Raw genomic sequence first — 16,836 nt, forward strand, 5'->3', positions numbered from 1 at the left:
TAAGGCTATTACTGTTTAACCTGTATATTAATGATATTGGTAAATATTTGGATAGGGATATTCAGTTGTTTGCAGATGATGTAAAGTTGGTACAAACTACGAAGAGTAGAGAAGCTCTTGTAGCCTTACAAGAAGACTTGAATAGATTGAGTGAATGGGCATGGGAATGGGGATGCAAGTTCACTGTTGCAAAATGTAAGGTTTTAAAATTTGGGAAACAAAGATGGGATGTGGAACTTATGCTTGGTTGGGATATATTGTTCGAGGTGGAGGAAATAAGAGATATTGGGGTGATAAGGTGGATAAGGATATGGAATTTAGGGGACACATTGACAAAACTGTGAGGAGAACACAAAAAATTCTGGTAAAGATGTGGAGGGTAATTTTTGTTCCATTGTATATGGCTCTGATTAGGCCACATGTGGAATACCGTGCACAGATTTCATCATCTGTTTTTCAAAATAATGAAGAGATGTTGGGAAAGGGTCCCAAGGTGACTGACTAAGGTAGTTTCTGATCTGGGGAATGTTGAATATGAGAACTGGTTGAGATGATGCAATTTACAATCTAGTGGATAAGCAGAAGAGGGGGTGATATGATAGACACCTACAAGTTAGTAAGGAATCGTTATAGGATCAACGTTGAAGAAATTTTATAGAAAATGGTGGAGATCAGGGGAGGAACAGAGGTCATCCCTGGAAGCTGTGTAAGTAGGGTGTGAGCAGGGGAGTGTGAAGCAGGCTTTTTTACAGAGTTGGGAATCATTGGAATGCCTTGACCGAGAGGATGATGTCTGCAGAGAATTTGAGTGTGTTTAGGGCACGATATGATGAGGTGTGTGTGTTTGACAAAAGGACCTCTTAGATGAGTGTTTTACTCCATGGGATCTAAGACAATAATAATAATAATAATAATAATAAATAATTTGAAGGACATTTGGTTAATTTAGAAATTATCTATCACTTTATAAATTCACTGAGGTTTAGTATTATCTATTACGAAAATGCTAAGTTCTAAGTTATTTCATGTTTGTTTGTAATTCATTATTCTTTCAGATTCTTAATCAGAATGAGTGTAACAGTAATCCATGCCTCCATGGGGGAACATGTATTGATACGTATAATGGTTATATATGTCAGTGTCTCTCATACTGGGAAGTAAGTATTTTTTAACTTGAAACATTTTTATTACTGTCTAGGAGTTAGCAACCTTCATCACACTCACAGATTATATTCACTACCAACTTCCATTTGAAGTCTCTATAGGCACAATTGAAGAATGATGGTATGTTGTGCTCTTCAGTTAGAAAAGGTTGAGGTTCGATTCTCGTTGTGATGAGAGGAATTTTTATATGAATTTTTTCAATTGAAGGTAAGCTATCATATCTCATAAGGAGGTAGCACCTTTTTTCTCATGGAAACTCGGTCCTTTTTTATTCCACATGCAGGCAAATTGTCCTTGTGAACACATGCAATTTACAGGCAAAAAATATTAATGGTGGTAGTGGACAATAGATGCTGTTGCGTGTAAATGATGATGGCAGTAGTGGTTCTGTCTAATTGGTGGGTTAAATGGTGGAGATGGAGAGATGTGGAATAGAGTGCCTTCCCGTGATGAGTCCTTGGATGTGTCACGTAATAATAATGATAATAGCTTCGTAATAGGCAACAATAGACTAGCCATTATGTGTTAAGAGAAAAAAAGAGCAAACAGATATGCAAATTTATTATATGCAGCTAGGTATATTTATTAATTATTATTTATGTTTCTTAAATTTTAAAAGCAGAAATTATTACTCTTCAATTTTATTATTTGTTTAACCTGATATATTTAATAGCTTTAAGAAGATTGTAGAAAAAAATAGACATTACATATTAACAAACACAAACTTTTGTGGTATTTCTCAGGAATGATTTAAACTTACTCATGTTTTAAGAGAAGAGAAAATGGGAGAGAGAGAGAGAGAGAGAGAGAGAGAGGAAGAAGAAAGGGTCAGCATTGCCATTGAGAGAAGGAAGAATTAATGGAGTCTTTAGGAGAGTAATGTATGGAGATTCGATGATTTGCCTGGAGGAGAGGAAAAACAGAATGCATAGCAATGGAAATGAAGCAAAGTGGAAATGTGAGGTGATAAGGATGGTTAGTAAATGACTTGAGAGATAGTGTAAATTGTGGGGCAAGAGATTTGAGACTGATGTTAGTGATTGTGCAGTGTGAGGGGGGAGATAGTAAGTGTGCTATGCGGATATGATAAATGCAGAGTTGGAGGAGAAGAGCAGTGGTAATGAATGAGATAATATGCAAATATGTTGGAAGAGAGGTTTGGAATACATGGATGCTTGGAGTACATCTGAGGATAGAAGGGTCTGTACAATCTGTATACAAGAGATGGATTGCATTTAGTGAAAGAAGTGACCATATACTCCTAACTTGTATGGTGAATAAGCATGCTGAAGTATCAAAGAAGGAATTTATGTGGAAGTATAAGGCAGACAACTATAATAGACTTAGAAACCAGCTTGGATTAGTACAATGGATGAAAGAATTTGAAGGAAGAGAAGGTAGCATTGAATGGAAGATAATTAAGAACAATTTGTTAAGCAACAGCAGATTGCATACCTATGCAATAGCAGACTGAGTGAAGATAAACTGATTTGTAGCAAAATGGATGACTAGAGAAATAGAACAGGAAGTGCAGATGAAAAGATATTATGGAAAGCATACACTCCTTTAGCTTTGCATTAGGAACACCATTTAATAATGTGTTTTTACACTTCTCTGTGCAATCATGGCTTGCAGACATCTTGGAACAGATTCCACAAGGCATCGAACATCCTCCATATGTAACTCAATCCATGTCTTCTGCAGCAACTCCATCAGTTCATGCTCATTCTGTGGAGAGTGGGGGGGGGAGGATCAGCAGTTCTCACACACCCTTGTTCTAGCATATCCCACTTATGTTCAATTGGATCACAGTCAGGGGAGTGTGAGGACCAAGGCAATGTGGTGAATTCATTGTTGTGTTCTTCCAACCACTCAGTAGTTGTAAGAGTTCAATGACAAGTAGCATTGTCCTGTTGAAAGATGGCACTATGGTTGGGGTAGACTTCCTGAATGGAGGTCTACCTGTGGATGAAGATGGTCAGCTAAGAGGTCCTGTAGCATTCACCATTCAATGTTTGTTTGATGATAATCAACGGACATAGGGCATGCCAGGAAAAAGCTCCCCAGACCATAACACCACCTCCGCTGGCCTGTTGAACCCTAATTGTGCAACCTGGGGATAGGGCTTCATTCTCTTTATGCCAAATGTGAACCTGGCCATCAGCATGGTGTAGTAGGAAATGGGATGCATCACTCCAGATGACCTTCTTCCATCTGTCAAGGATCCATTTCTGATGTTCCTTGGCCTATGTGAAATGTTTTTCGCAATGTCTGGCCATCATCATAGGTACCCTTGTTGGTCTCCGGCTGTGGAACCCCCAGGTGAAGCAAGATATGGTGCCTAGTGCACGTGGAAATGAGTTGAACTGCCTCACTGTTGTACTAGTGGGTGAGCTGTATGAATGTTGCATGTCGCTGACATACCAGTCATGACACCTGATGCTCACCTCTAGGATCAACCATGTGTGGCTGAACAATGTGAGTCCTTCTGTTGGATGTCTGTTCATGGTTAATCCAGCTCTGGTATACCCTTGACAGTAGTATGGGAGCAACCAACAAGTGCGGCTGTTTCTGAAACACTGGCATCTGTCTTCCGGATCCTGACTATCTGCCCGCAGTCAAATTGGCTTACGTCGGCACGTTTCCGCATTAGTGGCAAATGTTTACTGATTATGTACTGTGAAGTTACTTCACATGCAAACTTTGTTTGCTTACACTTGGGTAAAGGATTAAACCAAGAATATAATTTCTTGGCATCTTTAATTTATAGTATAAGCAAGTGGAACATCTATCTCTTATCCAGAATATTTTAGTAATAAGGTGTGTTCATTTTGGATACTTGATTATGGAAATATGACTTCTGCAGTGTCTGGCTCCTACTGATGACATCTCGGTTTTTTGGCAAGATAATTACTTTGGTTTTCTTTCATTTGTTTTTCGCTTGTTTATCACTTTGATTTGGTTTCACAAGAAGTGGGAGATTCTTGTTCCATTGTGTAAGGCTTTGATTAGGCCACACATGGACTATTGTGCCCAGATTTGGTCACCCTGTTTTCAGAAGGATGAAGAGATGTTGGAAAGGGTCCAAAGGCGACTGACTAAGGTAGTTTCTGACCTCTGGAATGTTGAGTATGAGGAAAGATTGAGAAGATGTAATTTGCAGAGTCTGGTTGAGAGAAGGAAGAGGGGAGATATGATAGAGACCTACAAGTTGGTAAGGGATTGTTATAAGATCAATGGTGGAGAAGTTCTACAGAGAATAGTAGGAGATCAGGGGAGAACCAGAGGTCATCCCTGGAAACTGTATAAAGAGGGTGTGAGTAGGGAGTGAGAGGCAGGTTTTTTTCATGCAGAGTTGTGAGTGATGGAATGCCTTGCCTGAGGGTGTGGTGTCTGCAAGGAGTTTGAGTGTGTTGAAGACACGGTATGATGAGATGTGTGTGTGTGTGATAAAAGGACCTCCCAGATGAGTCTTTGACTCCATGAGGTCTTGGGAAATAATAATAATAATAATAATAATAATAATAAAATGCTAGTGGTGGTTTCATCCCCACTAGTACTGTTTTTTTCTAAAAGTAAATACAGGTATCTCTCAATTAACGCGGTTAATTAATCTCTCATGTTACCGCATATATCAAAATCGCGTTAATCAAATGTAATAATCAATGGTAAAAATTAGAATTCGTTCATGATCGATTACTGTATTAATAATTCGTTTCATATGGTACTCTTTTAGGAAAGATAAAAAATGAATGCAAAGTAAATGTTTAATAAATACTTGTACCTACATTATTTACTGCAATTTTTTTATCAGAAGAAGTTATCAAGAGTCGTTTGAACAGTTTTAGTTTTTTTTCTTATCAGCATAAATTCTACGATAACAAGCAAAATGATTCTCCAGACTCTCCTTTATTGCAAACAAGCAATAAAACATAAAGAAAAAACACTGCAAATATAACACATGATGGTACAAATTAAGTGGATATTGAATCCAACATTATTTCATAGCCAAATGTAGAAACTACAAGAGTTTCATGCTGAATATATAGAAACTAAAAGTTTCTGGGGATGCAAGCATAACAACCTTATGGGCAACTCGTAACAAAGGTGGAGTAAGCTCACATAGCTTTCCTTAGTATTTTCCATAATAAAGCACATCTCCTAGAGGACATGTATGATAAATTAGCATTTTGCTCTCTATTTTAGTAATACATATTGGTTTATTTATTTTCAGTTACAATCTAGAAATTATTGAACAAAGAATAAAAAAAAAAATAAAAAAATAAAAAATAAACCATACTATACTGACATCAGAGGTTCCGGTATCTCTCAGATACAATTTATATATACAATATTTTATGGTTTTAGATACAATTTTTATTTATAGATACAATATTTTTTGGTTTAACACAAACATATGTTAAACCAAACTGCAGCAAAAAACAGTACTTAATATCACTCGTAACATATGAATGCACAGCTACTCATGACTTCCAAGCTACACACTGAATTGTGTAAGAATATTTATATTAAACATTTTGCACGTATCTGTCAGATCAGTTGTGAGCTCTGCAGGGTTAAAGGCGTGTTAATCAAAACTCTTGCCGCGTATATCAAGGGATTGCCATAATTAATTTCGCCGCGTTAATCAAATGCCGCGTTAAGCAAAACCACATTAAGCAAGGGATACCCTGTATTAAGATTGCTGGTAATGTATTTAATATCTGCATTATGTGATTACTTTTGGTGGCACTAAGACTGCCATTTTTATAGTAACTCCCATTTGCTGGTGGTGTAGAATTATATCTATATCACGGGATTATTTAATTCTCAGTCTTATGACTGAAAGATTTTTTTTTCTCTTACAATCAAACACAGAGGTTTTAGTCTTTTTCCCCACCTGAGATTCTTCCAAGGGTGCGAACTCTAGGAATTGAAATTCCAAATGTGAAGAAATGAGACAGGTGACTAAAAGAGATGGTTGGTGCTAATAAGATTTATTCTTTCACCCTGTATGATGGAGGGAAATATTTAACTGTAGTTAAAGATGTGGAAACAAGTAACAAACTATTACAGGGTTGTACTTTCGAAGGCAGCACAGTTATTTCTGTAATGGTTGTGAGCCAGGTAAAAACAGAAAAAATTGAAAGATTTACAATGGAATATATAGAGAACAGTAATGGAATTCTTATACCGACATTCTCGAAATGAGTTAAGATTAGTATCATATGAAAGAGTTTATCAGGTGAAGATCCAAATTTGTTTTCTGGTGATGTCACCTTCATGATGGATATGAAGATGCCCTTACCAAATTTTGTCAGCATCGGTACAACCTGAGTTATGGTAAACTATCCCAGAGTACAAAGGCAGCACCTGTGTTGTGGTTCATATGATCACTTGGGTGGTAACTACCCCAAATCTAAATGCTTCAACTGCATGGAGATCAGACATATCACTAATCAGTGTCTCAAACCCTGTCAGAAATGAGAAAGTTCTGAACACCGTGTTAACACCCGTTCTTTTAGCACTTTCACTAAGAGAGAGCAGGAGCACCAGTACCGATTAGAACACCATATATATATATATATATATATATATATATATATATATATATATATATATATATATATATATATATATATATTATGTATTCTTCAGCTTCTACTCGGTTGTAATGATACATTTTGAAGAGTAAATTTTAAATTACTTTAAACCGAGATAAAATATTAAATTTAATGGTAATGATTCAATTAGTTTCAGCCTTTTACAGCCTTCTTCAGGTATACACTAAAGGTAGAACACAGTAATAAAAATTGAAGATATAAAAACTGAGAATTACAGGCAAAAAATGCAACACATAATTGAAACAAAAATGTTGTACTTTTCAAGTCATTCTATCTGACGTGCTATTGTTTGTTGCATGCGTGCTTGCAGGTTCTCATGAATGCCAGTATTGAACAACTGTAGTATGACTATCAGGGATGTTATAACTCAAATTGCTGTTCAAATGCTCAGGATTAAGGAGGATTTCCCTGGACTCCACGATTTTCCTTTCAAATCCATCTTCATTATCAATAATGCTAAACCTCCAAGAGATAATCTTTCTCCTGCCGAAAGACAGCCCTTAAAGAATCTTAAAAAAAAGAAAAACATCATTATTTTACCTGCAGATAAAGGCAATGCCACATTCGTCCTCAATTCTGAAGATTACCACAATAAAATGCTTCAGTTGCTTGAAGACAACATTACATATTCAATTCTTCAGGATGATCCAATAAGGGAACTACAAAACTGCACAAACAATCTTTTAAAGATTGCTTTTGAATTTCCTCGCAGTATTCGCCTATCTTTACGTTCTCTTCACCCTCTTATACCACGCATTTATGGAGTTCCAAAGATCCACAAACTAAACATCCCCTCTTCGCCCATTTGTGGAAGGAATTGATGGTCTCCTACTTAAAAGCTTTCGAAACATCTTGCAGAATACCCCAAGTGTTTCTCCAATAAATCTTCATCAAAAACACCACAGACTTTGTTTCTTATATCAGAAATATTTCAATCAGTGAAAATGATATTATTGCAAGTTTTGACATTATCTCATTATTTACTAACGTTCCTATTGAGGAGGTATTAACATTACTTAAAGACAAATTGTCTAAAAAGATATTTGCTTTATTAAAGCATTGTATTCAATCAGGCTATTCTGATATAGGGACTCCATTTACAAACAAAACCAAGGCCTAGCAATGGGAAACCCTTTATCCCCAGCTCTAGCAAACATTTTCCGGGAAGATTTTGAAACAAAAGCCATATCGTCCTTCTCACTTAAGCCGAAACTTTGGAAACGTTATGTTGACGACATTTTCATTATATGGAGACACGGACACACATCTCTCATGTATTTTCTTCAACATCTTAACAACCAGCATTCTAATATAAAATTCGCCGCTGAGCTAGAACGTAATAACTGCCTTCCTTTCCTGGATATAATTCTTACTCGATGCTCTGATAGATTTAAAATCTCTATATATCGAAAACCAACTCATACAAACAGATATCTGCACTGTCAATCTCATCACTTCCCACCACAAAAGCTTGGTACTATTTCTACCTTAGGACACAGAGTACGATCTCTTTTAAATGAACCAGATGAACTCCAAAAAGAAATCGAACAACTTTCTCTTATCTTTAAACAAAATGGATATTCTGAAAAAACAATTAAGAAATTTCTTCTGGATCCTCCTGGGCAACGTACTATGGAAACTACTGATTTTAAAGGTAGCATCTCAATACCTTAAATTAGTTCAGTCTCAAATAAATTGGCTAAAGTCCTTAAAAAACACGGCATCAGGACGTTTTTCACTACACTTCCTAAAGTCCATTCTCTTGTAAGCCATCCGAAGCATATTCATCATAACCTGAAATATCCAGGTGTTTACAAGTTATGGTGCGATTGTAATATTCCTTATTTTGGACAGACTAACAAATCTGTTGAACTGCGTATTGAGGAGCATAAGAGAGACATCTCCTATAAAAGGTCACATGCATCTGCGCTATCCAGTCATTTTCTTTTCTCTAACAATCCTCATGATAATCCACTGAGTCACTCAGTGTGCTGGGATAAATCCGAAAACATTTCTCACTGTAGTGATGAGTTTGAAAGGAAAATCGTGGAGTCCAGGGAAATCCTCCTAATCCTCAGCATTTGAACAGCAATTTGAGTTATAACATCCCTGATAGTCATACTACAGTTGTTCAATACTGACGTTCACGAGAACCTGCAAGTACGCATGCAACAAACAATAGCGCATTAGATAGAACGACTTGAAAAGTACAACGTTTTTGTTTCAATTATGTGTTGCATTTTTTGCCTGTAATTCTCAGTTTTTATATCTTCAATTTTTATTACTGTGTTCTACCTTTAGTAGATACCTGAAGAAAGTTGTAAAAGGCTGAAACTAGTTGTATCATTACCATTAAATTTAATATTTTATCTCAATTTTAAGTCATTTAAAATTCACTCTTGAAAAAAAAAAAATTAAAAAAAAAAAAATATATATATATATATATATCAGAGAGGCATAATGAAGAGCTCTTGGATCTTCCAATTCAGTCTAGTAAAGATGCCACTTTTAAAAAAACTACACTTGCTAAAATCACAAAAAGTGTGTGACCAAATCAGCTAGAAATTAGCCCCAGAACTCCAGATCTGCAGGCACTACTTTCGCAGTCAAACATATATGCAACAACATCAGTTGAAATTACCAATAATGAACATTGTTTAACAACTGAACAGATACAAGATGAAAAGCAAAAACATGAAACTGTTCTACAAAGAGAAACTGGAGAAGAAACAGAAATGCAAGCAAGAGAACTGAAAGAACTTAATATGCAGACAAGATCATCAAAAAGGAAAGATGAATTAATAAAAAATTGAGGATAAACAAAAAAAAGTTTAAAAAAGGAACTACATCTAAAAGAAAAAAAGTAATGCAAAGATGGAGAAGTTTGTGGATCATCAAATGAAAACTCCTCAGTTTCAGAAGAGTTTATGGACTATGAAGAAACATCTCATGCTAATAAAGGGAAAGTGAGGGATAAATACAGTTTAAGAAAATATAATAAATTTTACTAATTCATAGTTTTCTCAGTAGGATTATCATCTTGCATGAAAAGAAAATAACTAGCTTCCAAATTATGAATGATAGACATGAAATTGAAATAATGGAAAGCAACTGGAAAAAAACTGGAAAACAGTTTACAAGAAGCAGCTTACACAATTGCTTCTTCACAGATTGAAGACCACATTCGGGTTCATTCCAAAATTTAGAAGTTAAAGACTTACCAGTGACCTTCATTAATCATAGCATCTATGTTCTGCATCGGCTTGTTAAATGTATGAGGATTCCATACAAATTAAACAAGAAACTATATGGAAAATTATGCTATGCCATAATATTAGGTTTTTGTTTCTCCAAGAAGCATACTTCTGCAGATATAAAGATATAAAAACTTTAACTGATAGATATCCACTTCCTTCTTATTGGAACTTTGTAGATTTAACACGGCTGGAGTAGGAGTTCTTATTCCCCCCCCCCTCCCTTGGGTCAGGGGGGGGAATAAGTGTAATATAATATCCATAGGGATATTATGTAATATACATAATAATGTTATATAATATTATGTAATAATGTTATGTAATATACATAATATTACATAATAATGTAATATCCATAGGGATGCAGAAGGGAGAATCTTGACAATAGACTGTTTATACTGTGTATGTGTAACAAAATTTATAAATGTTTATGCTCCATCCAGTGCAACAGTTAGATGAAAATTCTTCCAGTAATTGGTACCATATTTATACAGTGCCCACTACATCATAGCAGCTGGAGACTGGATTGTATTGAAAATCCTACATTAGGAGGACACCACAGGAGTAGAAAAGTGGGATTATGCACAGTTGGAAACATGTCGTGACAATGCTGAACTAGTAGACATATGGAGGATTCGCAATCCCAATCTCTAGTCTTACACGTACATGAATCAAGGTATTGGTACCCCTCTTGGTCGAATTTATATCTCTTCTACCCTTATAAATAGGATATTTTTCATTCATATTCAAGGCCCACCTTTCCTAACTGGGTTGTGAGGGCAGAAGTTGCAAGAGGAACTTCCAACGGTCACGATCCTCCGCCACCAAGCTCAGGTGTTCTGGTGGGACTCCCAAACTTATCCACCCATGGTTTTGGATATAATCTATCCAGCGAGTCCTTGGCCTTCCACGAAGCCTCCCACCCTCTGGCTTGGCAAACAGGGCCTGCTGGGGGGAGCCTCTCTCTTGTGGCATTCTGACCAGGTGCCTGTACCAATGTAACTGTGATCTCTCCACACGGAGAAGCAACGGTTGAGTATTGAAGGTTTCTCAAATTGCAGAGCTTCTGACTCTGTCAAGTCTTGTCAGCTCTGCAACCCCTTGAAGGAACCTCATTTTAGTCGCTTGGATTCGTATCTGCATTCTTTCAGTCATTACCCAACTCTCATGACCATAGGTGAAGATGGGGACATAGACTGTATTGAAGACAGTCAGCTTTGCCTTCTGGCTTAACTCCTGCTTCAATAATACCGAACGACCAAGCTCTCGCAGTATTGTGCTTGCTGAGCCAATCTCAGTATCTAGCTCTTCGTCCCACTTTCCATCACTCATGAATATGGACCCAAAGTATTTAAACTTCTCCACCTGCCTCACTGGGACTCCACTCACATGTAGAGTGCATGTGAATGGAGTTGTTTGGGATGGTTGTCTTGTGACCACAAATGTTTCAGTTTTGGCCACACTGATCTTCATTCCAGCTTCTGCACAAACAGCTACACAGAGGTCATCTGTGGAAGAGCTAAGCAGAACTAGGTCGTCTGCAAAAAGCACATGTCCAATGCTACATCTTCCAATTCTGACACTCACTGCCTCGGCTGTGCCTATCAATCCAGTCCATAAATATTATGAAAAGGAGGGGTGACAGAACACACCCTTGGCAGAGGCCAATGGAGACACTGAAAGGTTCAGACTTGGTGCTGTTTATCCTGACACAAAACTCCGGGCAATCATACATGGACTTGATGGCAGCTAATAGTTGACCATCCACTCCATACTCCTGTACTACTTGCTAAAGGCTTATCCCAAGGAACCTGGTCATATGCCTTCTTTAAGTCCACAAAATATGTGTAGACAGTCTTGGTATATTCCCAAGATCTCTCAAAGACTTGCATTGAAGTGAAGATTTGGTCAGTTGTGCTTCTACCAGGATGAAAGTCACATTGTTCTTCCTGGAACTTTGACTCAACTATGCTCCTGCACCTTCTTTCCAAGCACATAGCATATACTTTCCTAGGCAGGCTGAGCAGAGAGATGCCATGATAGTTGCTGCAATCTCTCTGGTCTCCCTTCTTAAAGACTGGTATTATTATCCTGTTTGCCATTGCTTTGGTGCTCGCCCAGATATCCAAGCAGCCTGACACACTCGAGTCAGCCAGAGAACCCCGTGTCGATTTAAGGCTTATAGCATTTCAGGTCAGATTTCATTATTACCAGCAGCCTTACCTGATTTTAGCGATTTTATTGCTAAATGGACCTTTTCTGCTGTGAGACTAGTCATTGCCCCGATCTGCACCTCTTGGATGTCCACAACTGCTGGGCCACCTGGGTTAAGAAGGCTCTCAAAGTCTTCCCTCCATCTGTGGAGGATATCCTTCTCGGTTGTTAAAGGTGCACCGTCAGAGGCCTTAATTGCCCTTGCTGTGCACGATTTCCTCCCTTGAAGGTGACGGATGGTCTGCCAGAATACTTTGCATTTGCATAGGATGAGTCTAATCTTTCTCCAAAGGATTCCCAAGCCTTCTGCTTTGCTGTCTTTACTGCCTCAGCAGCAGCTTTTCATGCCTCAGTGTACCGGAAATGCATCTCAGGTGACCTGACCCTAATCCATTTTTGCCTGGACAATTTTTTGGACCTCTTGGTTCCACCAAGGTGTCCTTTTCTCACTGCCCCTCATCATGCCGAGCCGCTTTCTGCCACAGCATGAGAGTGCAGCAGCAGTGAGAGCAGTTCTGAACAGCTCCCACTCTCCTCAACATCTGCAGTATGCTTGGGAATCTCTTTGAACCTGGAGGAAATGTCATCTGCAAAATTCTTCCTCACAGCCTCATTTTCCATTGCCTCCCATTTCACGTGGTATAGCTGCTTAGGCCTACCAGCATTGATGGTAGCATCTGGTTTCTGAAGCTGTAGAGTGCCGACAACAAGGTGGTGGTCAGTTGACAGTTGTGCCCCTCTCCTCACACAAACGTCCAGCACTGAGGAAAATAGGCCTGTTGAGACTATAAAGAAGTCAGTCAGAGACCTTTGTCCAAGTGTATCCCTGTGCCAGGTATACTTATGGACTTCTCCGTGCTGAAAGAAGGTATTCATTATGGACAAGCTGTTAGTACAGCAGAAGTCCAATAATTTCAACCCATTCATGTTAAGGTAGGGTCTCTGTTCCTCCCAACCCTCCACATCTGGTCATCTGTTCCAACATGTGCATTGAAGTCACTCATTAGCAGTACTGATTCCATGTCTGCCACCCTGTCAAAAGCAGCATCCACTTCCTCTAAGAAGGCAGAGTATTCTGACTCCAGATTAGGGGCATATGCTTGCATCACAGCCAAGTCATGGTTTTTCATCTGGAGCCTTAACACACATACCCGTCACCCCAATGGGATCCACTCAGCAACACAGTCTGACAGCCAGGAGCTTATAGGATAATTCAGATAAAATATCTCAACTTCAACATGTCAGATCATAATCCAGTTCTACTTAAGTTTCAGTGCATGGAACAAGTAGAGATCAGTTCTGGACCATAGAGACTTCCACCAAATTTTCTGTTGATCTTTTCAACCAAATTCCATACACCTCTGATCAAATTGAAATAATGTCACCTGAAACTGGGATATGTGGTTAAAATTCAAACAAGCAGTAAAACAGAATATGATGGAATGGGGAAAGGAACAGGTTTTTGTCAAAAGAAAAAAGTTGAAAGACCTGTATAAAAAGAGAAGCTGGTTCATAACAAAATGACACGATGTAGCAACATTATTACCAGTTCAAGAACTTATATACAAGAACTTTGAAACCTAAGAAGACTAGAAAATAGGCCACTTTCCTTTCCTTCTAAAGCCGTAGTACTCAAAACCATAATCTTTCCTGCTCAGTTGTACATAATAAATATTACAGACATCACAGAAGCTGAAGAAAAGCAAATACAGCAATCCTTCGATTAATGCTCCCCACGATTAGTGCGCTTTCGATTAGTACATCTCTAAAATTCAATTAGTGTGCCTATTTTAAAAATAAATGTTACAGATTTAAAAAATTTTCGATCTGTAGATTTTTTATGGCTAACTATTTTAAAAAATCTCTCACCAGGATGAAATAATTTAGTTACCGATTTGCAACATTTTACAAAGTTATTTTTTAATGGCGTACTACACTATTTCCATGTACACTATGTTCCAAATTTACTGCCAATATTTATGTCATCTGCTTTACATAGCATTTTGCTGATCATATCTCGTACAATTGTTTTCCTTACTTTTTTATTTTAAATTATTTTCCTAACCTTTAATCATGAGTAAAAGAATTAGTGAGCGAAAAATAGAAGTGTGAAAATGATTCGAAAAGTAATCTGATTGGAAGAAAAACTTGAAATAATAAAGAAAAATGAACAAGGTGTTCATTTTTCCAGAGTCCAGAGCAAAGACAGGACAAGAATACAAAAATGGCTGAATCTACTGCTGAATACAAAGAGAAAGGTGAGGCTGCTTCAAGTTCATCATGCATGCACTTGAAATCAAAGTATTATAATGATTGAATTAGGGAGACTTCTTTTTACATGGATCAAAGATTGTAACCAAAAATGGATTCCGCTATACACTGGCCTTATTAAATCAAAAGCATTGTCTTTTTGTAACCTGGAAAGAAAGGGCTATCAATGATGGAAAAGAAGAAGAATTCCATGTTAGTGCTGGGTGATTTGAGCATTTCAAAAAGAGAAATAGCCTAAATAATGTTCTAATCACAGGCGAAGCTGCCAGTGCAGATAAGGAGATATCCAGAGATTTTGAAGAAAATTGTGTAAGAAGGGGACTATTGTGATCAACAAATATTAAATGTCGATGAAACCGGCTTTTTGGAAGCGAATGCCTTCCAAGACTTTTCTAGCCAAATCAGAGAAATCTCAGCCTGGTTATAAAGTCGCAAACTCGAATGAAATTACTGCTAGCAATATGCAAGCCGTTTGGAAGCACATTCTTCCAGATTGTGCAAATGATTTTAGAGGCTTTTCAAATGAATCTAAGTTAATTAAATCTCATTCTAAGAAGTTGAGTGATTCCGACCTGCTAATTTTAGATGCACAGCGGGATTATCCTGAACAATATGAAGAAAATTTAATCACTGACAAGCCCAAAGAGATTTCACAGAAACAATTTAAAAATAGTTTTTGTACAATCGAAGTTTTTAAGCAGCAGTGCTTAGAGACTGACCCTGGTGAAGAGAGAACCAGTAAAATTTGCAGAAGAGGCAATAGGGCCATACCGTCAGTTGTATGAAAAAAAAAAAGAAACAGAATGCCTGCCAAACTATGTTAGCTTAATTCTTTGTTAAGAAGCAGAATAATAAATTTATATTCTGAATATGTTTTATTGTCTTTGCTTCATGGTTTTCCTTTAACTAGACTCTGAGACATACCCTAATTCTTTTATAAAAAAAATTAATTGGCAGAAAAGAAATCTGAGGAACAAATTATACATTTTCCCATAGGTTATTATATTCGATTAAAGCACCTGTTTTAAAGACCTCATTAGGCACATTAATCGAGGGATTGCTGTATATATTTTGCCTGTGCGATTTTTTTGGTCCAGCCGATACCAAGAAGATAAAAAGGAATTTCTTCAACTATCAAAGAAGCATGAATGATTTGGTCTTCCTCTCTTAAAATTCTGCTATTTAAGCAATACAGCTTCAAAAATCCATAAAATATTGCAGACCGATCACACATGTGCAGACTTTCTCCTGTACTACCTTTCATCTTCCCCTTTTTGGAGTAAATGATTATAAAAGTCCAAAAGCTGAGATTGTTCCTTAATACTACAGCCCTCTGTGCTTAACTGTAAGACTGCTACAACACTTTGGCATTAATATTCTTTCCATTAAAAAAAAGTGAAATTTGATATGAAGAAATCTTTAATCTCTTTCGCCACGTACTTCCACAATTAGGTAGTGAAAACAGCACTTTGTTTGATAAGTTATTGAAGTTCCAAGGATACCCTAATAGGAGGGGATCTTGCTTAGAGTATTGCATATGGCCACCTTCCACTCAGTATGATCAAATGGAGGTATTTCACATCAGAAATCCAATCTGTGATATCCATTACTGATTGGAAACAGTAGAACATGCATTCTACAGCTGCCCTCTTGCCCTGTGTATTTGGAACAGATTATGTAGTGTGTTGAGCATTCCATTACAACAAAACAGTTTTTTTTTTTTTTTTGTAGTACCCACCACCTGTTAACAATGGGAAGAGAATGTTGATTTTTATAATTAAGAAAATTCAAATACCATTTATGGAAGGTTAGAAAGAAACATGGATTTGAAAAAACCAGCACTATGACATACAAATGTTTAATAATATTGTATTATGGAAATTTTATTGTGCAGTCATGATTTTTGTATTTAGAAAGAAGCATTCTAGGAGATATCAAATTTTTGACTTGATGGTACGATCATCCAAATTATGCAATATTCACCAGGGGAGATAAAATTCTATCTGTTTTTGCTATTAGAGGTTTTTTAAATGGTTCCATCCTCTTAATTCAGTGTGTTCTTATAGTCAATTACAGGGATGATTGGAGAGCGATCCCAGGCAGAGAAGTGCAACTCAAGGCGGTTAACTTAGATAAATCAAACCACCTGTTTATCGGTCATCTTTGCGCTTCAGTTTCAATTGGTCTTTTGGTTGTGTTCATCTATATGAGATTGATGAAAAAGGAAAACTGATAGCCTTTGGCTATATGAATAATATAAATGAGCTGAGGCCTTTTCTCTTTCTCTCGCACTATCTGTTTTTTCTTTC

The 16,836-nt window shown here is 37.2% G+C and overlaps 1 protein-coding gene across 1 annotated transcript in view; it reads left to right on the forward strand.

The window, feature by feature from the left end:
• Nucleotides 1–16,836, forward strand: part of Cubn (Cubilin) — a 2,223,842-nt gene that overhangs the window by 239,525 nt on the left and 1,967,481 nt on the right. Inside the window, exon 7 of the mRNA XM_090396294.1 lies at nucleotides 1,056–1,157. Within this exon, the coding sequence (XP_090252420.1) occupies nucleotides 1,056–1,157 (102 nt within the window). The remainder of the gene's footprint in view (nucleotides 1–1,055; nucleotides 1,158–16,836) is intronic.

The sequence above is a fragment of the Typopeltis vanoorti genome, chromosome 8 (genome assembly GCF_054136105.1).
Source record: "Typopeltis vanoorti isolate ZY-2024b chromosome 8, IOZ_Tvanoo_1.0, whole genome shotgun sequence".
NCBI lineage: Eukaryota > Metazoa > Arthropoda > Arachnida > Uropygi > Thelyphonidae > Typopeltis > Typopeltis vanoorti.